This window comes from Cervus elaphus, chromosome 12 (assembly GCF_910594005.1).
Source record: "Cervus elaphus chromosome 12, mCerEla1.1, whole genome shotgun sequence".
In the NCBI taxonomy this organism is placed as follows: domain Eukaryota; kingdom Metazoa; phylum Chordata; class Mammalia; order Artiodactyla; family Cervidae; genus Cervus; species Cervus elaphus.
Window position 1 is genome coordinate 89,852,361 of NC_057826.1, and position 25,071 is coordinate 89,877,431.

Genomic DNA, 25,071 nt, shown 5'->3' on the forward strand with positions numbered 1-25,071 from the left:
GTGTCAGACTTTATTTTTTGGGCTCCAAAATCACTGCAGATGGTGATTGCAGCCATGAAATTAAAAGACACTTGCTCCTTGGGAGAAAAGTTATGACCAACCTAGACAGCATATTAAAAAGCAGAGATATTACTATGCTAACAAAGTCCATCTAGTCAAAGCTATGGTTTTCCCAGTAGTCATGTATGGATGTGAGAGTTGGACTATAAAGAAAGCTGAGCACCAATGAACTGATGCTTTTGAACTATGGTGTTGGAGAAGACTCTTGAGAGTCCCTTGAACTGCAAGGAGATTCAACCAGTCCATCCCGAAGGAAATCATTGGAAGGACTGATGTTGAAGTTGAAACTCCAATACTTTGGCCATCTGATGTGAAGAACTGACTCACTGGAAAAGACCCTGATGCTGAGAAAGATTGAAGGCAGGAAGAGAAGGGGACGACAGAGGATGAGATGGTTGGATGGCATCACCGACTCAATGGACATGAGTTTAAGTTAACTCTAGGAGTTGGTGATGGACAGGGAAGCCTGGTGTGCTGCAGTCCATGCGGTCGCAAAGAGTTGGACACGACTGAGTGACTGAGCTGAACTGAACTAAGACTGAGAACTACTGTTTTAGTTCTTTTAACCTCATACCAGCTATGGTCCAGTGAATAAACAGGAAAGTGGAAAATCAGCCTGGTCAGATGATTGGCTACCAGTTAATATGTTGCCTAGTTGTGTCCGACTCTTTTGTGACCCCATGGACTATGGCCTGCTAGGTTCCTCTGTCCATGGGATTTCCCAGGCAAGTACTGGAGTGGGTTACCATTTCTTTCTCCAGGGGACCTTTCCAACCCACGGATCAAACCTGTATCTCCTGCATAGCAGGGGGATTCTTCCCCACTGAGCCACCAGGAAAGCCCACCAGTTAACAAATTCTGTCCCAAATCTTGTTTTTAACAGAATTTTTAAAAATGTCACCAAATTCTGGCTCTGTGACCTTGGGAAGCTATTTAAGTTCATTTTCCAACTGAGATTGCTAGTCTGTAAAATAAGGGCTCCCTTTCATGTCTAAGATTCTATGCAATACCACCTTGCAGAGTGCCTGGAGACTCTATTGCTATATTATCTATATGAGCTGCTTGATTATGTTATTCTAATTAAGCCATCCTTAGTCTCTTACCCATTTCTGTCGCTGAAAGACAAAGGAGGGAAAAAGAGAAGAAAGTAAGAAGGAAGTGAAACCGACTTTGAGATCTAGTTTATCATCCTTGAAACATGTGTCAGAGTATATTAAACTAATAACCATTGAATCATTATCCTCATATATATCCAATTTCTGTTATAAAACTATTTCCATCCTAAAATCTTAAGTATGCTATTTAGCTAATTGCTTTCTAATTTGGAAACGTATGGGAACCCTTAGCTGGGAATGAATTGAAGTATTTCTTTAGATTGCTTTTATTTTAATTATTGTAACAGTTTGCCTGCATGCATGCGAAGGCGCTTCAGGCATGTCACACTCTTTGTGACTCAATGGACTGTAGCCCACCAGCCTCCTCTGTCTGTGGGATTCTCCAGGCAAGACTACTGGAGTGGGTTGACATATATAAAATGTACCACTGGATAAGTTTTGATGCATGTCTGTACTCATGAAAGCATCACCACTTCAAAGATGGTGAACGCACCCCTCATCCCTGAAGTGTGTTCCTGCCCCTTGGCAATCCATACTTCCCAGCCTTCCCTACACCCCACATGGCCCCAAGGAACTTTTCATCACTGCAGACTATTTTGCATTTTTCAGAGTTATTTTTATATAAATTGAATCATACAATATATACTCTTTTGGGGCGAGGAGCCTAGATTCTTTCAGTATAATTGTAGACTAATCTGTGATGTTATATGTATCAATATTTAATTCCTTTTTATACTAAGTAGGGTTCCATTTTATGTATATAGCACAACTTATATGCTCATTGATGAACTTTTGGGTTGTTTATAGATTAGCTATTACAAAAAAATGACTGTAAACATCCTTGTAGAAGTATTTGTATCAGTTCAGTTCAGTTCAGTCACTCAGTCGTGTCCGACTCTTTGCGACCCCATGAACCGCAGCACGCCAGGCCTCCCTGTCCATCACCAACTCCCGGAGTCTACCCAAACCCATGTCCATTGTGTTGCTGATGCCATCCAACCATCTCATCCTCTGTCGTCCCCTTCTCCTCCTGCCCCCAATCCCTCCCAGCATAAGGGTCTTTTACAATGCGAAGAGTCAGCTCTTCGCATGAGGTGGTCAAAGTATTGGAGTTTCAGCTTCAATATCAGTCCTGCCAATGAACACCCAGGACTGATCTCCTTTAGGATGGACTGATTGGATCTCCTTGCAGTCCAAGGGACTCTCAAGAGTCTTCTCCAACACCATAGTTCAGAAGCATCAATTCTTCGGTGATCAGCCTTCTTTATGGTCCAACTCTCACATCCATACATGACCACTGGAAAAACCATAGCCTTGACTAGACAGAACTTTGTTGGCAAAGTAATGTCTCTGCTTTTAATATGCTGTCTAGGTTGGTCATAACTTTCCTTCCAAGGAGCAAGTGTCTTTTAATTTCATGACTGGACTATGGCTTTCTTTTCTCTCAAGTAAATACTTAGAGGTAGAATGGCTGGATAAAATGGAAGGGATATGTCAACTTTTTAAGAAACTGTTCCCACCAGCAGTATATGAGAGTTCCAGTTTTCTTCATATCCTTGTCAAACACTTGCTGTGATCAGCCTGTTTAACTTCAGTTATTCTAAGAGATGTGTAGTGGTATCTTATCATAGTTTTAATTTGTTTCATTATTGACTTGATGCTTAACATCTTTTTTTATGCCATTCCTGTCTCTCTTTTCATGAAGCATCTGGTCAAATTTTTGCTCATTTTAAACTAGGATCGTTTTTTCCCTTAGTTTTGAGTGTTGAAAGTTCTTCATACATTCTAGGTACAAGTCCTTGTCAGGTACATACTTTGCCAATATTTTTTCCCAGGCTGTGTATTATATTTTCATTTGTCTAATAGTGACTTTCAAAAAGAAGAAGTTTTTAATTTTTGAATTTTTAAACTCCTTATCAATTTGTTTCTTTATGGATCATGTTTTCATGTTGTATCTGAGAAATTTTTGCCTAACCCAAAGTCACAAAGATTTTCTGCTATTTTTTTCTACAGATTTTATCATCTTTTTACATTTAGATCTGTGATTCATTTTTAGTTAATTCTTCTATCTGATAAAAAGTATAGATGGAAGTTTATATTTTAGCATATAGACGTACAATTGTTTACAGCACCATTTGTTGAAACAGACTATATAGTCAAACTACTTTGTCTTTGTATCTTTGCCAAAAAAAATTGTTCATATAGGTTTAGGTCTCTCTCTGGACTCTGTTGTGTTGTATTGATCTATTTATCTTTCTTGATGAGGATACCATACTGTCTTCATTATTGTAGCTTAAATTAGGTTGTGATAGCCCTGAAATTTTGTTGTTTTTTTTACAGTGTTGTTTTAGCTATTCTAGGTCCCTTGAATTTCCATGAATCAGAAAGCCTGCTGGGATTTTGATAGGAATTGCACCCTGTCTATAGGTCAGTTCAAGTCTTCTATCTCATGATGAGGTATAGCTCTCCATTTACTTAGGTTATCTTTAATTCCAATGATGTTTTGAAGTTTATGGGTCTGGCATATCTTTTTATAGATCTGTCCTCAAGTATTTCGTATTTGTACACCAGGGCTTCCCTGGTGACTTCAGGTGGTAAAGAATCCACCTGCAATGAGGAAGTCTCAAGCTCAGTCCCTGGGTCAGGAAGATACCCTGGAGAAAGAAATGGCTACCCACCCCAGTATTCTCGCCTGGAGAATTCCATGGACAGAAGAGACTGGTGGGTTTTAGTTCATAGGGTCGCAAAGAGTTGATCATGACTGAGCGACTTGCAAATTTTTAACTTCAGTTTTCAGTTGTTTACTGCTAGTACGTAGGAAACAATGGGTCTGTATATTGATCTCACATTCTGCAACTTTGTTAAACCCACTTAGTAGTTCTAGTACTTTTAAAAAAATTCCATTGGATTTTCTACAATTGTGTGTATGAAAACAAAACTTTTCTTTGTCTTTTTTTTTCTGATCTGGATGCCTTTCATTTATTTTTCTTACCTTATTGTACCAGCTAGAACATCTACGGGTTTAAACTGCAACAAATACAAGTGGTAAGAGCAGACATGCTTATCTCGTCTCCCAGTTTTAGATGCAAAATGTTCATCATCATCATCAGTCTTTCATCATTAAGTATGCTGTTTGCTGTAAGTTTTTCACAGAGAAAGCTGTAGGATTTTCGCAGATGCTCTTTATCAGGTTGAGGAAACTCCTTTCTGTTTTTAGTGCTAGAAGTTTCGTGTTTTGTTTTGTTTTAAAATTGGGAATATTAGATTTTGACATGTGCTTTTTCTGGATCCATTGAGATAATCATATGGTTTTTCTTTTTTACTTTGTTATATGGTGAATTACATTTATTCTCAAATGTTAACCCAATTTTAATTTTGGCATAAAATCCATGTAGTAATGATGTATTATGTGTTTCTATGTTATTGGGTTTTATTTGATAATTTTTAAAAGAAATTTTGTAGCTACATCCTCTTTATAGGATGTGTTACAGCTTGCAATTATTTTGTTCATATTTCTTGATCTTTTGATATAACCTTCTTGAGTACAGGTTCTGGTAATACAAAATATGTTTTTACCATTCTGTCCCCAACACCTATCAGGGCTTGCACGTAGCAGATGAAGATAATGCCAGAGAAGTATTGGGACCTCATCATACAGGGTCTCATCTGCCATGCTAGGGAGTTTGGAGTGTATCCTGGAGACACTGAGAAGACATTAAAGGATTTTGTGCAAGGAATGACCTTCTAGTGATGGAAAACAGATAAAAAGGGATTTACCCTGATAAGTGGGAGATCATTTTCCCAAATTGAAGCAATCCAATGGAGAGATGGTGAGGGCTTCAACTAAGGCAGTGGCCATAGGATGGAGAAGAAAGAGGTATGAATGATAATAAGAAGGTAGGATGGAGACCACATGAAGAACTGTTTGTGAGGGGAGTGGAAAATAGGATCTAGGATGTTGTTAATGAACTAGGAAACACAGGTAGGGTGTGATTGAGAGGTTGGAAGGACTTGTGAGACGTGGCGGGGGGGTGCTATGGGACAGCCAAGTGGAGCGTCTCAGTGGCAGCTGAGCTCGTGAGTTTGGAGACTGCTCTGAAAGTGTGGATTTGAATCATTCGTATATAGGTGGCAATTAAAGCCAGGGGAGTTCTGGGATCCCTTCTATAGCACCCTGTACTTACCTCTACTGTGATATTTTCACACCCAATAATACTGGCTGCCTCCTCAGCAAGACTCTGAGCTCCTTGAGGACAGAGGCCAAGAATCCTCAGGGCTAGTGCTGGGTGCTGTAATTTGTGCAGCCTTAGTAAGTGTTTGATGGGTTTGAACCACAGCTCTGCCACCAGCTGGTTCTAAAGCTAAACAAGCTGCCTAATCTAAAAGTGCTTCAGTTTTATCATCTGTAAAATGAAGAAAACATCCACCTTTTAAGTTTGTTATTAATATTAGATGAATCAAAGAACTTTTGATATCTCAGTAAGTGTTCAGTTCAGTTCAGTTGCTCAGTCATGTCCAACTCTTTGCGACCCCATGAACCGCAGCAAGCCAGGCCTCCCTTTCCATCACCAACTCCCAGAGTTCACCCAAACTCATGTCCATTGAATCGGTGATGCCATCCAACCATCTCATCCTCTGTCGTCCCCTTCTCCTCCTGCCTTCAATCTTTCTCAGCATCAGGGTCTTTTCAAATGAGTCAGTTCTTCGCATCAGGTGGCCAAAATATTGGAGTTTCAGCTTCAGTATTGTCCTTCGAATGAACATCCAGGACTGATTTCCTTTAGGATGGACAGGTTGGATCTCCTTGCAGTCCAAAGGACTCTCAAGAGTCTTCTCCAACACCACAGTTCAAAAGCATAAATTCTTCAGCACTCAGTTTTCTTTATAGTCCAGCTCTCACATCCATACATGACTACTGGGAAAAGCATAGCCTTGACTAGATGGACCTTTGCTGACAAAGTAATGTCTCTGCTTCTTCCAATCTTGTTGAATGGAATCTAATCAAATATTGTATGAAAACCAACTATAGATAAAACCCTTTATCTATAGTTTTTGAAGACCCCAGCTTTTATTTCTTTGTATTTTCTTTAAAAATTGTTTACTTTGCATTTAGGCTTGAGTGCTCTACTTAAAACACCAAATAGGCAATAGTTCTTCACTATAGTCTAGAGAGATGAAAGCTATTATGAAGCCTCGGTGTTCTAATTGTGGCTAATGCAGTTAAGCATGAAAGTACCTCTGAGTCACCTTGCTGTATGCCTGAAACTAACACACCATTGTGAATCAACTGTGTTCCAATTTTTAAAGAAGTGCATCTGACAAAGCCACAAGCTCATTCCCCTGTCTTCCTATGAATCAAAAGACTCGAAGACTGAAAAGTGCAATTTTCTATGATAGTGAATCCATTAAAAAGTCATTAAACACACACAATGGATGCTAGTTTCATTTTGAAACATCTAGTTTGGATCAGATGCTAATTAACCTATTTTTGGGCCTGGATCATGAGTCATATTTTAATTATTTTCTCCAGGTTTTGATGTATCCACACCTTTCTTCTGGTTAATAGATTCCCTTTTATAGTTGTATCAGACTTTTTGGAGAAGGAATGCTTAATTGATTAGCGCTTTTGGTTAGAAAAATGCTAGATGAATTTTTTGTTTTAAACATGCCAAGGGTAGAGAATAAAAAGCTACATGAATATGAGAATATTCATTTCCAGCCAATAATAACAGACTCGTGTTGCTACACTCATAGTTTAATATTTTGTTAATAAAGAGATAGGAAAATTGTGGTTTTTATAAACTTACACGGAATGTTATAAAATTCTGCAAAGAGGAAAGGGAATCAAGAACTTGTAAGCCTGGTTTTGATGTTTGGTGTTAACTCACTTTGTCACTTTGGGCATTAACCTTAACTTTGGGTCTGAATTTTCTTATATGAAAAAGTTTTCTGCCTGCTTCAATCCTGTATGATTCTAATTGTGTGACTATGAAATGAATGATGGTATAATTTGTTTTGATGGGGTGGTGGGCCAGTCAGATCCGTTCTTTCAAAGGAACAAACCCAGTATGTGACTTTATCAGTTTAACTATAAGACAAACATAGACGTACCTGGTATTTGACAAATGACCAGACAAAGTTAGTTAATTATAAGGACCATAGGTTAGCCATAATTAACTAACCTCTTCCAACAACACAAGAGAAGACTCTACACGTGGACATCACCAGATGGTCAACACCTAAATCAGATTGATTATATTCTTTGCAGCCAAAGACGGAGAAGCTCTATACAGTCAGCAAAAATAAGACCAGGAGTTGACTATGGCTCAGATCATGAACACCTTATTGTCAAATTCAGCCTTAAACTGAAGAAAGTAGGGAAAACCGTATACCATTCAGGTATGACCTAAATCAAATCCCTTACAATTATAGAGTGGAAGTGAGAAATAGAGTTAAGGGACTAGATCTGATAGACGCAGTGCCTGATGAACTGTGGAAGGAAGTTCATGACATTGTACAGGAGACAGGGATGAAGACCAGCCCCGAGAAAAAGAAATGCAAAAAGGCAAAATGGCTGTGAGGAGGCCTTACAAATAGCTGTGGAAAGAAGAGAAGCGAAAAGCAAAGGAGAAAAGGAAAGATATACCCAATTGAATGCAGGGTTCCAAAGAATAACAAGGAGAGATAACATGAGTTATCGATGGACATGAGTTTGAGTCCGGGAGTTGATGATGGAACGGGAAGCCTGGCGTGCTGCAGTCCATAGGGTCACAAAGAGTTGGACACGACTGAGCAACTGAACTGAAGCTAACCTTGGCCTTGACTTGGGAAGATTTAAAGTGGGGTGATAGCAGTTCATTCTCATTTTACTTGCCTTTCCTCCCAAGTTTATAGGCTTTATTATATAGTTATTCATTACAAATGAGAGAGGAAAATGTGACTGAAGGTAAGTGCTGGGATTAAAATTGGTATCTTCAGGGTAACCTGAGAACAGAACTGTATTTCTTAATGAGTCACTACCAAATTAGCTATATAAATAGCTGTTAAAGTCTTTGAGAAACACTTCTGGGGCACTGAAATTATACCTTGAAATAGTTTGGGCTTATATTGTTACTTTATTAATTTTTAAAAAGCAATAAAAGTCATTAATGCAGTCACCTGTGATATATCCTAAATATAACATCCACACAGATGAAAACATTAAGTGGATTTTAAGTGAAATGTAATTAATCATCTCTTTTTAGCTTTATTAAAAGCACACATATTACCAAAAAGCACATGGAAATGAAATCAATTAAACCAGTATATTTTGGGCTGGGATTCTAAGAACAGTGGAGGGTTTTCACATAGGTAGCTAAAATGAACTTGAAAAGAGCAGTGGAAGGAAGGTTCTGAGATGAAGTCAGGGTGGTGGGCTCTTACAGACTGGGAAAGAAACGTTAAAAATCTTCTTTTGGATCTTTTCCATCTTACATATTTGGAGCCAAAACCCATCAGAAAATTCAAAGCAGTCATCAGTGTGATCGAACTTTTGGCCAAAATCCTTTTAAAAGTTTCCAAAAGCATAAGAGAGTCAGTGTAACACACTGGGTTTCAAGAAAGTCCCTTTGGAAGCCAGGTATAGCACTGGTGGGGATCACACCCCAGCATTTAGAGACATGGGGAGAGTGGCAGAGAGCCCGCTCGTCACACCTACCACCAGTCACAGAGCAGAGATGGAAACCAGGCTGACAGACTTCTGCCACTGCCCCTTAACACATTCCTGAAAAACTCCTACTTAAAATGAGGCCAGGAATCATGCATTAAGACAGTCTCATGGGACTCCCTTTGGAAAGCACATGGCCATGACTAAACTAGTTCAGTTCAGTTCAGTCACTCAGTCATGTCTGACTCTTTGCGACCCCATGGACTGCAGCACACCAGGCCTCCCTGTCCATCACCAACTTGCAGAGCTTACTCAAACTCATGTCCATTGAGTCGGTGATGCCATCCAACCATCTCATCCTCTGCCGTCCCCTCTCCTCCTGCATTCAGTCTTTCCCAGCATCAGGGTCTTTTCCAATGAGTCAGTTCTTCACATCAGGTGGCCAAAGTATTGGAGTTTCAGCTTCAATATCAGTCCTTCCAATGAATATTCAGGACTGATTTCCTTCAGGATGGACTGGTTGGATCTCCTTGAAGTCCAAGGGACTCTCAAGAGTCTTCTCCAACACCACAGTTCAAAAGAATCAATTCTTCAGCACTCAGTTTTCTTTATAGTCCAACTCTCACATCTTATACATGACTATTGGAAAAACCATAGACTTGACTAGACAGATCTTTGTTGGCAAAGTAATGTCTCTGCTTTTTAATATGCTAAGCTGGTCATAACTTTTCTTCCAAGGAGCAAGCATCTTTTAATTTCATGGCTGCAATCACCATCTGCAGTGATTTTGGAGCCCATAAAAATAAAGTCTCCCACTGTTCCACTGTTTCTCCATCTATTTGCCATGAAGTGATGGGACCAGATGCCATGATCTTAGTTTTCTGAATGTTGAGTTTTAACCCAACTTTTTCACTCTCCTCTTTCACTTTCATCAAGAGGCTCTTTAGTTCTTCTTTGCTTTCTGCCATAAAGGTGGTGTCATCTACATATCTGAGGTTATTGATATTTCTCCCGGCAATCTTGATTCCTGCTTACGCTTCATCCAGTCTGGCATTTCAGATGATGTAGTCTGCATATAAGTTAAATAAGCAGGGTGACAGTATACAGCCTTGATGTACTCCTTTCCCAATTTGGAACCAGTCTGTTGTTCCATGTCCAGTTCTAACTATTGCTTCCTGACCTGCATACAGATTTCTCAGGAAGCAGGTCAGGTGGCCTGGTATTCCCACCTCTTGAAGAATTTCCCAGTTTGCTATGATCCACACAGTCAAAGGCTTTGGCATAGTCAATAAAGCAGAAATAGATGTTTTTCTGAAACCGTCTTGCTTTTTTGATGATCCAAAGGATGTGGCAATTTGATCTCTGGTTCCTCTGCCTTTTCTAAAACCAGCTTGAACACCTGGAAGTTCATGGTTCACATACTGTTGAAGCCTGGCTTGGAGAATTTTGAGCATTACTTTACTAGCGTGTGAGATGAGAGCAATTGTGCAGTAGTTTGAGCATTCTTTGGCATTGCCTTTCTTTGGGATTGGAATGAAAGTGACCTTTTTGGCCCCTGCTGAGTTTTCCAAACTTGCTGGCATATTGAGTGCAGCACTTTCACAGCATCATCTTCTAGGATTTGAAATAGCTCAACTGGAATTCCATCACCTCCACTAGCTTTGTTCGTAGTGATGCTTCCTAAGGCCCACTTGACTTCACATTCCAGGATGTCTGACTCTAGGTGAGTGATCACACCATCGTGATTATCTGGGTCATGAAGATCTTTTCTGTACAGTTCTTCTGTGTATTCTTGCCACCTCTTCTTAATATCTTCTGCTTCTGTTAGGTCCCTACCATTTCTGTCCTTTATTGAGCCCATCTTTGCATTAAATGTTCCCTTGGTATCTCTAATTTTCATGAAGAGATCTCTAGCCTTTCCCACTCTATTGTTTTTCTCTATTTCTTTGCACTGATCACAAGGAAGGCTTTCTATCTCTCCTTGCTACGGCTTCCCTGATAGCTCAGTTGGTAAAGAATCCGCTTGCAATGCAGGAGACCCCGGTTTGATTCCTGATCATTAAGATTCCCTGGAGAAAGGATAGGCTACCCCCTCCAGTATTCTGGCCTGGAGAATTCCATGGACAGTATAGTCCATGGAGTCACAAAAAGTTAGACATGACTGAGCGACTTTCACTTTCACAGGTTAGCTTAAGAAGCAACAATTGTCTCACAGGACAAGTGTTATCTCTTATCTGTGTTTTTTAAGTATGTGTTCCTTACATTTTCATTGTTTGAGTATTAGTTTTCATTCATGTCTGAGGATGATATTGCTGACAAGATCATTTCTTAATTCAGGGATATATAGGCATAGAGGTTAAATTTCATTAATATTAACTTCTAGGGCATTTTCAAATTCTTTCATATAGTGTAAAAATATTAGTTTGTAGTGAATGTCATTCAAAATAAGTTCAGGGTACCAGAAATAATATTTTTAATTAATTGATTTATTTTGTATTAAAATATAATTCATTTACAATGTTGTGTTAGTTTTAGTTGTACAGTAAAATGATTCAGTTATACATATTTTTTTCAGATCTTTTCTCATGTACGTTGTTACAGAATATTGAGTAGAATTTCCTGTGCTATACAATAGGTCCTTGTTGGTTATCTATTTTATACGTAGTAATGTATATATGTTACTCCCAAAATCCTAATTTATCCCTTCCCTTTCCCCCTTTGGTAATCATACATTTGTTTTCTATGTCTGTGAGTCTCTGTTTTGTAAATAAGTTCATTTGTATCATTTTTTAGATTCAACATATATGTGATATCATATATTTATCGTTCAAAATAATTTAAAGGAAACATTCCTTAGCTATGCAGGCCAATGATAGACTCTAGGCACAGTCATTTAAAAAATTCGTATGGTTAAAAATCTAAAGCTGAGTGTCGTGAAAGACCCTTAACTTTGCTAGGCCTTCTCTTCATAAGCTGGGCATGAAATCATCTGTCTTATAGAAAGTTTGTGAGGATTAAATGAGCTTATTATTGTAAAGCCCTAGGCATAGTGTCTGGCACATAGCAAATGCCTAATAAATTATAAATATTATTAATATTACTTATCTATTATGAATTTGTTACTTTAATTTTTCTCTTTTAAAAGAAGTTTTCTGGGGTTCCCCCCTTTCCTATTGCTTGTGATTAATGGATCCTTTACATTGCTGCTTGTGTGTGTTCGGTCGCTAAGTTGTATCCGACTCTTTGGGACCCCGTGGACTGCAGCCCACCAGGCTCAGACTGTGTCCATGGGATTTCCTAAACAAGAATACTGGAGGGGGTTGCCACTTCCTTCTCCTGCTTAGACTTAGGTAAAATTGTGAATTTGGTGGAGTTGGGCTCCCTTCCAGCACACCTTATTCCCCCCACCCGCCAGCACCCCTTAAAGTCCCTATTCTTGGAGATTTTGGTCATGGCCAGCTTTCACCGCAGCTCCTCTGAAGATGTGGCAGATACTGGCTTAAAGAGCTCAGAGAAGGCAGCTCAAAGTAGATGAAAAGAATGGCGCTGGGACTGCTGAGGTCTTGGTTCACTGTCTTTGTCCAAGATAACTCAAACTTCCTTTAGACCCCAAACCCACCCCTATGAATGTTGGGAAGATCGACTTATAAGTGCAAGGGCTTTTGGAGAAGGTTATTCAGACAGTAGTTATCATGAAACCGCATCTTTCAAACCCAGTTCAACCTTCTTCCTTTACAAAACTGTAGCTGACAGAAGGCTGCCCCAGCCCCCCTCTCCTACCCCAGAAAGAGCTAATCATACTCATTCTTGAGTTCCCACTGTACATACCTCTATCATAGCATCTGTCTGTTGGCCTTAGAGATGCATTAGATGTTATTTTTTTGTTGTTTTAAATTTTCAAAACACTGTGATTTTAACACTCATAGAACAAGCAGAAGTAACATTGAATCACATTTCAAATTGGTATAACTTTATTTGTACATGTCATATTTGACCATGTTTCCAGTAATCTCAAACTATTCTTTTTTCTGCTGATATGTTAAAACACTAAGCAGATGAAATAATTTCAGCACTGAGCATGTTGTAATGTGGAGGGGAAGAGGTCATATCTCCTGAGGGACCTCCTGGAGGTTGCAAGACCTTGTGGTTTTTGCTCTGAATACCCTGTGTCTAGTATCTGACACCCAGCAGGGGCATGACAACAGTTGAGTAAAACAGTTGAAAGAAAATTCTTTAATAGGGACTCAGGAGGACCCCAAACCTTCAAGGTCTAAGTGAATCTCATAACAGCAAAGATTCAGATTCCTTAACAGGAGCTGAGGACTCTACTAGGGTTCCCCAGAGCTCCAAAATTACGCTGTTTAGTGCATGGTCACTCAGCATTTTGTACTCTTCCATACACTAAAGTGTGTGACTTCTTTTCATTGCAATCGTTTGCTTCCTATATAGACAGTAACTCTAAAAAGCACTCCTTGTCATCATATATCCATGATAGCAAGTCTTCTTTTTAAAAAGATAACAAAAATTTAAAAAAAAACCTGTTATAGAGTTCTTTCTGTATTTAGACAAACATTCTAACTCTAATGAACTTGGTTTGTTTTGACTTGTGTTATGAATTTATCCTACATAGTGTTCAAATGAACCAAGCTCTTCCTGTGTTTTCTTGCTTTGTTTAACCCCAGTTGTCCCAACTTAAATAACATGGGTTCCAGTCTTTGAATTTTTTACCTGGCTTTATAATAAAGCTTGTAGTTGGTCCTCAGTATCTGGATTACAGTGGAGGGGACAGAATTGGACTTCAGTTTTATGATTCTTTTAACCTTGGCCAGTGGAAGCTTTCTTTAGCTTCCTGTGTAGTCAGCAATTTAAAGTTGCGCTATCCATAGAAATCACACTGCATCGTGGGCTTGTCCTAAGAAGTTCTGAGTCAGTAGAGGAGTGAGCTGGGGAGGCTCTGAGGTAAAGGGACCTGAGGACCGCCCCTGCTGCTTCACTGAGAGGTGAAGTGAAAGTGAAAATCGCTCAGTCGTGTCCGACTCTTTGCGACCCCACGGACCACACAGTGCATGGGATTCTCCAGGCCAGAATACTGGTAGCCTTTCCCTTCTCCAGGGGATCTTCCCAACCCAGGAACTGAGCCCAGGTCTCCTGCATTGCAGGCAGATTCTTTACCAACAGAGCCACAAGGGAAGCTGAGAGGTGAAGAGGCTCATTATACCCAATCCTTAATGCTTTGTGTGCAGAAAGAGCTGCATAAATCCCAAATGTTGGCAGCGGAGGACATGTTTGGCATGAAAGAGCATTTACTTTCTTCTTTGACCAGGAAAGAAATAAAAATTATCGTTTCCTTCCTTTTCTTTCAGAGAGTAGTCAGTCTAGGAGAACTGTTTTGAGAATTTTGTCTTCCACATTATAAATCTACATCATCAGAGATGTGACTTGAATATCACAAATTCTTTTTCCTGTTAAGATAAGAGATGGACACATGTATGTCGGAGCCTCACCCCAGCGCCTCACCTGGGTCAGCCTTCTCCCTCTGCGCTCTCAGTGCTCTTAGCCTCTGACCAGTTTCTCACGTCTGTCCTGTGTCCTTGGCATTCTTGTTGAATAGAGCGGTGTCTCCTTTACTAGCTAACTGTCTCTGCTGAGGAGTCATGGCTCACCTGTTTGTACAGTTGGTTACTAATAAATATGAAACTCCTGGAGTTTGCATGATTCCTACTTTTCATAATGCATAAGAGTGGACTCAAGGTCATCCCTATCACATGGGCACTCTCACTTGCTTGCACTGCATTGGGAAGAGCCCTGAGTGTGCCCGGGGGACTGCACTGGGAATGAGACTGTCATCTGTCATGTGTTGTGGGAAAGGAGGTGGGGGGAGGTTGAAAAGCGCAGCATTAGAGAATAAGCTCTTTAATCAGAATGTCTGTGTCTGACTAATTTTGTAGCCCACATCAGTGTGATGCCTCTCACAGTATGAGCTCAATATGTTTCCTGGGTGAATTGACAATGCAACCCAGTGGGTTAATACATTCCAGGAACCTTTATTCTGAAGAAAGGGGAAAAGTAGGCATTTTGGAGTTGCTTTAGCATCTTATTTCAAAAAAGTGTATTTCCTTCTTAGGAATGGCTTATTTCAGGTAGAAACTGAGCCACACTTTTGTACACTGCCCACCAGTCCCACTGTCCGGAACCATCAGGTACAAGGGTACCTTTCATAACCCACCATCACAGTATCAGGCCTCGTCTGTTTCTGCCTAGGTAGTTCTGGTGCAATTATCAGAAGTTATTACCCTTAAGTCTCACCTATTCTGAAGGAATACATGGCCGATGCTGTCATCCGAAGACTAAGAAATATTTGTCTAGACGTTTGATCCAATCTGTATTTTTATTTAATGTGTAATTGGCGAGAAAATAGCAAAGACAAATTTAAATGCTTGCATCTCTAACCTTGTCACAGTGTCTGAGCATTCATTCATCATCATTATCTTGGATTCCTGCAGCCAACAGACTTCATAGGAAAGCAGGCACTGAAACAGATTAAAGCCAAGGGGCTGAAACGGAGACTGGTCTGCCTCACCTTGGCAACGGACGATGTTGATCCGGAGGGAAATGAAAGCATCTGGTATGATGGCAAGGTGAGTGCTGAAGCCGCATAGTGAGGGGCCACCGCAGTGTTTCTGCAGCAGAAACTCCTTGTCTGTGCTTCTGTTTACAGTTTTTTTGCTAGGTATCTATCTGTTGTTGAGATGACACTCTTTTGGATTCTGAGCTGACAGTCAAGAGACAGAAATTACTTAACAAAAGTAAAGTGTGAAATGTTGCTCATTTTGGAAAACATCATGTTCTGTATGTTTTAATGAAAGACGATAAACTGCAAGACTTGAATACACTGGACAATGAGGAAGGTATGATTTAGAAGCTTAGGAGGTAAAATGACCTATTGACTTGCCACATCCGTATCAGTGAATACAAGAGTAAGATTTTATAAAGAACTTGGTGTTCTGACTTAGCTTCTCTGGAATCTTTCAGAAGGAGGCAATTCTGACCTCCGCACATTAACAGAAAAAAAAATCAAATTTAATTTTTATGACCAGGGAGGGTAGAACCTTAGAAAGTAAAGTGGAAATCTTTCAGTTCTTCAGGAGTTAGATCACCTTCTTCTCCCTTTGGGACGCTACATTTCATTCTTTCTCTTGGTAAAGCTAGAGTTAGAAAACTTATCAACAGAACTTCACTTCCTCCCTCTTTTATTACTATTTATAAAACCCATTTTGGCTCAGCATTTTGCTGTGTTTTACCTGGTGTTGCCAGACAGTGTAAAGAATCTGCTTGCAATGTCGAAGATGCGGTTTGATCCCTAGGTCAGGACGATCCCCTGGAGAAGGAAATAGCAATCCACTCCAGTGTTCTTGTCTGGGAAATCCCATGGACAGAGGAGCCTGGTGGGCTATAGTCCATGGGGCCGCAATGAGATGGACACGTCTTGGTGACTAAACAACAAACAACAACAACCACAAAAAACAACAACCAGACAGCGGTTATCAGGCAGGGACAGTGTGGCAACGAAAGGGCCTTTAAGGCTCATCTAGTAGCTGTTCTGTATTGAGCAGGGTCTGCTTGGCCAACACCCACAGATTCAGAAATTCTGCGCTAAAGTGTTTTCTCATGCATTGCAGCCTACTTAATATTTGTTTCCATTTCCCCGTCAGTTCAAGTGACAAAAAGCACTGGTGGTGGGGAGAGCCAGTGGGATCAAATCTTAGCTTTCAGTTTATTAAGGAAATGGCATCTGGGCTAAGGGGTCACTTTGACATGGAGCTAACATGTATAGATTTCCTACTTGTGCTGGATATTTTTCATTTCATCCCATTTACTTTTATAACTCTTCTCTCAGATATGTATGATTGTTCCCATTTAAAGATGAGGCTTTGGGATTCAGAGAAATTAAGCAACTTGCTTGAGGCCACACACTATGACATGTGGTTGGCAGAGTTGATTTCTGACCCGGGTACAGGTGGACTTAAAATTGCTTATCCTCTCTTCTAAGCCATGTCGAATTCCCCCATTTTCTCCCTTCTCTGTCTCTTATGGCCCCTGTATTCTCCCAAGCACTTCATTGTGTGCCCACAGTTCTTGCACATCTCAGTAACAGGTGGATGTCATAATTGATACTATGAAACCAGTAGATCTTTTCTGAGATCTGAAGCTTTATCTCAAATGCCTCAGCTTCAACTGTGTTGAGTTTGCTCTTCAGTTTGTACCATACTTACTCTTACAGTCTCCACTTCGTCTTTCTGTTCCAGATCCATAGTTCAGTCCTCTTTTCTTAACATGTTCTTTTTCTGGCTTCAGACTTGCCCATGATTTCCACTGAAAATCTCTCTGCCATTAGCTAACTGCATGAGTCTCTCTGTGTCTCGGTGTTCTTATCTGTAAAATGAAGCCACTGAGTGTGATAATGTCTAAAGTTCTTCCTGCCTCTAACTAATTTTTCCCTTGTCACTATATTTCGTCCCCCACCTTTGAATTTGTTCCCCCCACCCTGTCTTTGAATTTGTTCTACATTTTTCACTCTATTGTCATTCAACTTTCTTGGTCTTCTGATACGGTCCACACCCATCCTTCTGGCTGTTTCACTTGGCCTTGGAATGAAGGACAGATTATGTTGTAACACTCTGTATGCAACCCTACCACTGACCAGGATCCATTGACAGATTTCTAGTCATCTTAAATGTAGACCATACCCAAGTTAAAAAAACTGGAATCCTGTACCTTAAACTTATACAATGTTGTATGTTAATGATAGCACAACAAATCTGGGGGGAAAAGAAAAACCCTGGGAACCCAAGTTCTATTTTTAAATTTTATTTCCTTCACCCTCTCTGTGAGCTGAATTATCTTGTTATATTTTTCATCTTTTTCATCTTTCCATTACCTGCCGTCTGTTTATAGAGCTGCCAATCCAATTGCAATTTTAGTTATTAATAGTATTTCTCAGGGACTCCCCTGCTGGTGGAAATCTTGGGCAAATCTGAAACCAGGGACTTTCCTGATGGTTAAGACATTGCCTCCCAAGGCAAGGGTCGTGGGTTCGATCCCTGGTCAGGGAGCTAAGATCCCACGTGCTACGTGGCCAAAAAAGCAAGACATAAAACAGAAGCAATATTGTAGCAGATTCAAAAAAGACTTTGCAAAAATATTTTTAAAATACTTCTCTTAAATTTCCTGATACCAGCTTGTCTGTTCTTTGATGCTTAAATCATTTTATCATGGGGGTGACCCTCTTTGACCTACTTTATACTCTAGAATGATATGAAATCTTTTTTTGATTTTTATTTCCTGACTTTATCTGGACTTATACTCCCTTTGGTATTTGATATTATATTCTTGCGGGTAGATATTTGCAATGCGAGCAATGGGATTAATTGCTAGCATTGCAAATATCATTAATTTGTTTGTTCAACAAATCTGAATGTCTACTAAAGTGACAGCAATATTCTAGGTACTAAGGATGCAGCAGTGAACAAATCAGACAATCACTGCTCCCATGGAGCTTATGTTGTAGGGAGGGGGAGAGACAAACAAGGAACATTAAATAAAATAAATAGCATGTCAGAAGGTGATGAGTACTTTGGGGAGATGTTAAGTCTTATTGGGAGATGGCAGTGCTGGAGGAATGGATTATGATTTTAAGTAAGGTTTCATTTTTAAAAATCAAGGCATGAGTATGCATGCTGCTGCTGCTGCTGCTAAGTCGCTCCAGTCGTGTCTGACTCTGTGCGACCCCATAGACGGCAGTCCACCAGGCTCTTCTGTCTCTGGGATTCTCCAGACAAGAATACTGGAGTGGGTTGCCATTTCCTTCTCCAAGAGTATGCATGAGAAGGATTTTAATTAGTTAAAAAAAAAAAAAAAAACACAGCTTTGCTGGGAAGTAAGTTTTGAAGAAAAACTTTTTGATAAGGAAGTTGGGAGAGTTTAGAAAGTCTTTTTTTTTCATTATTAATAAACTAAAACACACAGGGATAGCCAAATAAATATATCATCCAATTTAAATTATGTTCTCTCTTTCAAAGACTATTTACCATGTTCTCTTCTCTATGTCTGTTAGAGGCATCTGTAAGTCTAATAATTAAGAAAAGAATGAGACAAGGCTAAAAATAAATGAAGCTTGTTTATGTTGGTAAAAAGAAGGCCGACATTTGATTTCACAAAGAATATAAAACTCTATTAGGCAGAGGGTGAAGACAAGTTGTTCTCATGATTCACTGAGCAAAATGAAGCAATGAATTTAATTGAATTTGGAAAATGTTAAAGTAGAACAATATAAAATTTATGCTCGGGAAAACCTTTCCCTGGAGACATAGTAATAAGATCAAAGGAAAGACCAGAGTTCTAAAATACTCTGAGCTACCAATTCCTGGATTAGAGAGAAATTAAGGGAGAAATAAAAGTAATCATATAGAAAGTGACACATTCAATAAATATTTTAAGAATAGCATTCTCAAAATAAACATGCTATTTAAGTTACTAATGCAGAAATAACTGCCAGATGAGTTACTGCTGGATTTTAAGAGATGGGGAGACCTGAGGAAATGGGGCACGCAATCTCTGAAGAGGGATTGTGGATTTTTTATCCAGTGAGTTAGGGAATTTGGCCCAGAGATTCACTTAGAATTCTTCCTGTTTTCTTAAGATGCCCAAGAAAATCAGGTTAACTTTCCCAGAGTTCCAAACACAGATCTCTGTTTTAGAGACTTGGAAGTGAAACCAAAGTTATTAGTATCTTTCAAAAAGTAATGATTAGAACTCCAACTACCTTGACCCAAATCCCAGCTTTATATCATGGAACATGGAACTCTAATCTAGAGCAGAAAAACCATTTTGAAACATATGTGTTATTTCAGAAATACCTTAGCAGCTAATGATCTACCAGAGAGAAGCTTTTACTAATGAATGCATTCACTTTATAAATCACCATAATAAGTTCAGAAATTATATGGAGAGCTTCTGATTTGGGGTTTCAATGAGATAATTAAGAACTGAGGCTGCAGAGACAGGAACCTGTATTTAATGTCATAAACGTGTAAGCATCTAAAAGACTAGAAATGCTGTGACATGACTGTTGCCTATTGTGGGCCCCATGCTGAGGCAGCTAAAACATCACCAGGCTGCTTCATGCTCACGGATGTTTTCAAGCACCAGCTATACACAGCCACTGTGCTAGGCAGTGAGGCTGTGAGGATTCGTGTGGCATTGTGTAGCCAGAAGCTATTTTGAGTTGGGCTATATATCGTATTTTGCTTTTGTTGTCTTACTTTTAAGATATGTGGCATTTAAATCTGTATTGCACTGTTTGGGCATTTTACTCTTTTTCTTGCCTCTAGAGCTAAAGAAGATAAAGTTAACATTTATTTAAGTGCCTGGCAGTTATCAGGAATTGTTAAATGCTCTATATATTCATATGGGCTTCCCTGGTGGCTCAGCTGGTAAAGAATCCACCTGCAATGCGGGAGACCTGGGTTCGATCCCTGGGTTGGGAAGATCCCCTGGAGGAGGACATGGCAACCCATGCCGGTATTCTTGCCTGGAGGTTCCCCATGGACAGAGGAGGCTGGTGGGCTACAGTCCATGGGGTCCCAAAGAGTCGGACATGGCTGAGCAACTAAGCAAAACAACAAAGATATTTATATAGAAGATTCACTTTACATTGACTGTTGATATACTAACAGAGTTTAATTCAGCTCTTCTGACAGGTCATTTCCTAAATGCTAACAGGAACAGTTGGCTAGGTTTGCTTTAGGATTTTTAGGTTTTTTTCTCCTTTCTATCTATTATTGCCATGCTAGTTTGATGGAAGAGAATTTTTCAAAGTTTAAAATGGAAATATGTCATTCTTCCTATCAAATCACTTGGCATGAAACTGAGTAAAATAAATAGATATATATTCTGAGAAATGTTTTTCATAATTTTAAACTTTCACTAATCTTCTCAAAAAAGTGAAGTTTTTCTCCTGGTATAACCCTCACAGACAGCATATCATAAAGCTTTGTAAGTTGAACATATCTTTTGAGAGTTTTCATCTAAAGAGGAAGCACAGTTCAGTTCAGTTGCTTAGTCGTGTCTGACTCTTTGCGACCCCATGAACCAAAGCACGCCAGGCCTCCCTGTCCATCACCATCTCCCGGAGTCCACCCACACCCGAGTCCATCGAGTCGGTGATGCCGTCCAGCCATCTCATCCTCGCTGTGACCAAGATGCCGTGGGCGGTGGGGCCTTGTTTTTCAGGTGGTGGGCAACACGACCTCCGGGAGCTATAGTTACCGCATCCAGAAGAGTCTGGCTTTTGCATACGTCCCTGTAGAGCTCAGTAAAGTGGGACAACAAGTTGAAGTTGAACTATTGGGCAAAAATTACCCTGCAGTTGTCATACAAGAACCCTTAGTGTTGACAGAACCAACCAGAAGCCGGCTTCAAAAAACAGGTGGAAACAACAAAATTTGAAAAGACTTTGAAGAGGCAAATGAATTAGGGTTGCAATATGCTTGTACTCAGAATTATAACTGGTTGGCTGGGGAATGCGGAAACCAAAAATTTATTTCAAGATCATCGAAATCTAGATTAAGAATACTAAAACCTTTCTCTTGTTTTCTAAGGAAGATAGAATAAGGATGAATGATTTACATTGTTTCAAATGAAGATACTTGAAATCAATGTTTTTGTTATCCTATATTGTTGTTTATAAAACTCCATTAGCAAAATATTTGTTTGCTAACACACAACTGAAGTAGAAAACATTATATAATTTTATAAGCATTTGCATATGGTTCTTGTTAGCTGAAAACAAATTATGTTTTACATAAAAACAATCCAGTATTGATAGATTTACTTCATTGAAAAATACTCGTTGAATAAGAGATCATTTTAATTTTTCATCATGTGTCTAGGAAGAAAACAGTAAAATTTAATATTGGTATGTGTAACATTTTTATTCAGTTCCTTGACATATTTACTTTCTTAATGACTGCCCTGAAGGCAGTTTTATGGGACATCATTTTTGTCCTTTCAAAGGTTGTTTTAGAAGAGAAATTGCAAAAAAGAACAGAGTCTTCCAAAGGAAGTGGTACTTGTAAACCTTCTGAGATGAAGCTGAAAAATAGATAGATTGTGCCAGGACAAACACAGCTTGAATACTGAACACCTCTCTTTGGGAAAGAATTAATGCAGGTTGACATTACATTGTGTCCTTCTGGATACCATTTCACAAAGAGTTGACAAAGCAGGTCAAATAAGAGCTTAAGAGCTGACAGGATTGCCCTTACCACTGTGTATAGCAAGGAAAAAAGTCATTTAGAAATAATTCTTTGATACACCTTTTGAAAGTATTTGCATTTAGTTGAATAAATCAAACTTTTCAAAAAAAGGTAGTTTGTCATTTATCATTTGTTCTGTACACACATTTGCTACCTAGGAAAAGTTCAATAAATGTGTATTAAAGAAAGCTGAATGTGAAGCATGGTAAGATTCTGTAGTTAGATTTGAAAATAATTTCTTAACTTGTAAGTTTTGAAAATGTGCCAAATGTACATGTAAATTTTTATAAAAGTAGTCATGTATTGGAACTCTTCAACATGCTATTCATTTATCTTTGGTATCTCCTCTTCCATAAGAAATGAAGAAAATCCCTTTGAAAACACACATTTTCTAATTATCAAGAGTATTATCCAGACGCTTTCTCTCAGCTCTGATATAGGTATAGGTATTTCTCATTCTTTGCCTTTCTGTAGCCTAATTGCTAATTGTGTTAAAACTAATGAAACAATTGAAAAAATATAATACTACATCAGTAGTACAATTTAATAGTTACCTAAGTTGTAACTTTTCAGTGACTAATTACTGAAAAATTATTTACATAAAATATTATGATATCAGACTCTAATCAAAGGAACAGTACCTGGAAGGAGAAGGCAATTGACTATGCAAAAACAAAGTCCAAAAAAATGGTCATTTTTTTTAAATAATATTCAAATTTCAAAGAATGCCGGGAGAAACAACAAAAGATTCTGATCTTACATTGCTAGAAGAAATCAGTAAAGCAGTATTTGAATGTCTTCATCTTTTTCACCAAAAATTGGGCACTTGCTCTAAATCAATAGATAGAACAATGTCAAAGTTTGTTGTCAGCCATTTTCTCTAATTTTTAGCAGATGAAGAAAAACTTCAGAAATGTTTTACTGTATGTAATATAAATGTATGATGAATTTTCTGATGAAGATATTTTAGTGGAAATTTTTAAACACAGACATGTTTGAAAGCCACTATAAATGCTCCCAAAGCACCAAAGACAGTATTGCAATTCCTGGAGTTTGTTGTGAAAGATTTTTATGAATTTCTGCCAAACTTGTACATCTGTTGCTCATGTAAAAGAAAATTAAAGGCTTAAAAAATATTCTTCAATCAACTTTGCAAAGATAACTGGACAAATCTGGGCATACTGCCTGGTAAACATTAATATGTGAAGAAGAAAAAAATTCAGTGAAATCACTACAAAGCTTAAAAAAGAAAAGGTTTATTATTCACAAGTAGCAGACCAATTTGTGAGTATAAATATTCTCCTTTTTCAAAACTAATATAGTTTAAAAATATTAATTTCTTTTTTATACTATAGCATTTATTTCTATTTTTCTTATTACTGGCCTGACTATATATTCAAAGTTTAATAGAATTTTTTTATCCTTTGTATTTTTTTCCTGGTAGTTATTATTCATTTCATTATTATTACTAAAAATAATTGTATGGGACTTCCCTGGTGGCTCAGACAGTAAAGCGTCTGCCTACAATGCAGGAGACCTGGGTTCAATCCCTGGGTCAGGAAGATCTCCTGGAGGGAAGTAAATGGCAACCTACTCCAGTATTCTTGCCTGGAAAATCCCATGGACGGAGGAGCCTGGTGGGCTACAGTCCATGGGGTCACAAAGGGTTGGACACGACTGAGCGACTTCACTTTCACTATTCATTTCATTATTATTACTAAAAATAATTGTATAATGTAAAAGAGGGAGAGAATCACTAAAAAATGGTCATCCAGGCTGGCTTCTTCTCTCATGACTGGCACCTATCTAAGACTGATGGCAACACCTTGGGCTGGCAAGGCACCTGTCTCCATGTGGCCTCACAATGTGATTATCTTGCCAGGTAGTCCAAAGGAGGGAACTTAACATGGAAAACCAGTGAGAGATGCCAGCTGCCAAGCTGACACTATGGCTCACAGAGGTTGGAGCTGCTAGTGGGAGCTGGAACCATAGTAAAGATATATCCATGCCAGTAACATCCTGTTTCTTGACCAGAGAGGTGGTTACTTGAGGCTGTTCACTTTGTGAGAATTCATTGACCTATATACACTTCTGTGCACTGTCTTAAGCACACAAAAAATGCTATGTCAAAATCTTTTCATACGAATGGTACTATTTTCCACTCTCTACTCTAGTTGGTTTTGAGGAAGTGATAAGCAACAAGCAGGATAAGGAAGTCAAAGGAGTCAATTTGAGTTGGCCATAGCAGTTTTTAATCAGATTCTCAATTTCAGACACTGGGAGAATTTTCAGAGATAAGTGAAATATCTCTTCTTTTTTTTAAAAACTGATCCTCTTCTTCTCAGTACACATACTTACACTAACACTCAAAACAAAATCAACAGTAAATGGAAGATACTTCTTAGAGAGAATTACCTTCCTACATGCTTGTAAGCTTGATGATTCTTAATGCCTTGACAGTGGTTAGCACTGATAGAGGTTAATGCATATAACTGATGCATGTAACTACTGGCAACTTAAACTCATCTCCAAGTTTAAAATATGACCTTATAGGCCTTTAAGAAGACTCTGACCCCCTCTGCTTCCCTTGTGGCTCAGCTGGTAAAGAATCCACTTGCAATGCAGGAGACCTGGGTTTGATCCCTGGGTTGGGAAGATCCCCTGGAGAAGGAAAAGGCTACCCACTCCAGTATTCTAGCCTGGAGAATTCCATGGAGTCCATGGGGGTCACAAAAAGTCAGACATGACTCAGAGACTTTCACTTCACTTGACCCCCTCACTTAGATATGGTAGAAACAAACCCCATCCCAAGTCAATTTTCAAAACTAAATATATTTTGAAAATAGTTTAATAGCTAAACACCTAAATTGACAAAGTTTGTCTATTCTTTCTGATGTTCAAGTCTATCTCCTTCTGAACTATTCAAGGTAGTAAT

The 25,071-nt window shown here is 38.9% G+C and overlaps 1 protein-coding gene across 3 annotated transcripts in view; it reads left to right on the forward strand.

Annotated features, from left to right (window-relative positions):
• Positions 1 to 25,071, forward strand: part of DMGDH (dimethylglycine dehydrogenase) — a 78,272-nt gene that overhangs the window by 46,904 nt on the left and 6,297 nt on the right. For 2 of the 3 annotated variants that reach the window (XM_043920603.1, XM_043920602.1), the window contains exons 15-16: positions 15,324 to 15,458; positions 21,112 to 22,246. In XM_043920603.1, coding sequence (XP_043776538.1) covers positions 15,324 to 15,458; positions 21,112 to 21,327 — 351 coding nt within the window. In that variant the 3' untranslated portion in view covers positions 21,328 to 22,246. Of the gene's footprint in view, positions 1 to 15,323; positions 15,459 to 21,111; positions 22,247 to 25,071 lie in introns of those variants that run through there. The other variant, XM_043920604.1, reaches the window with a different exon arrangement.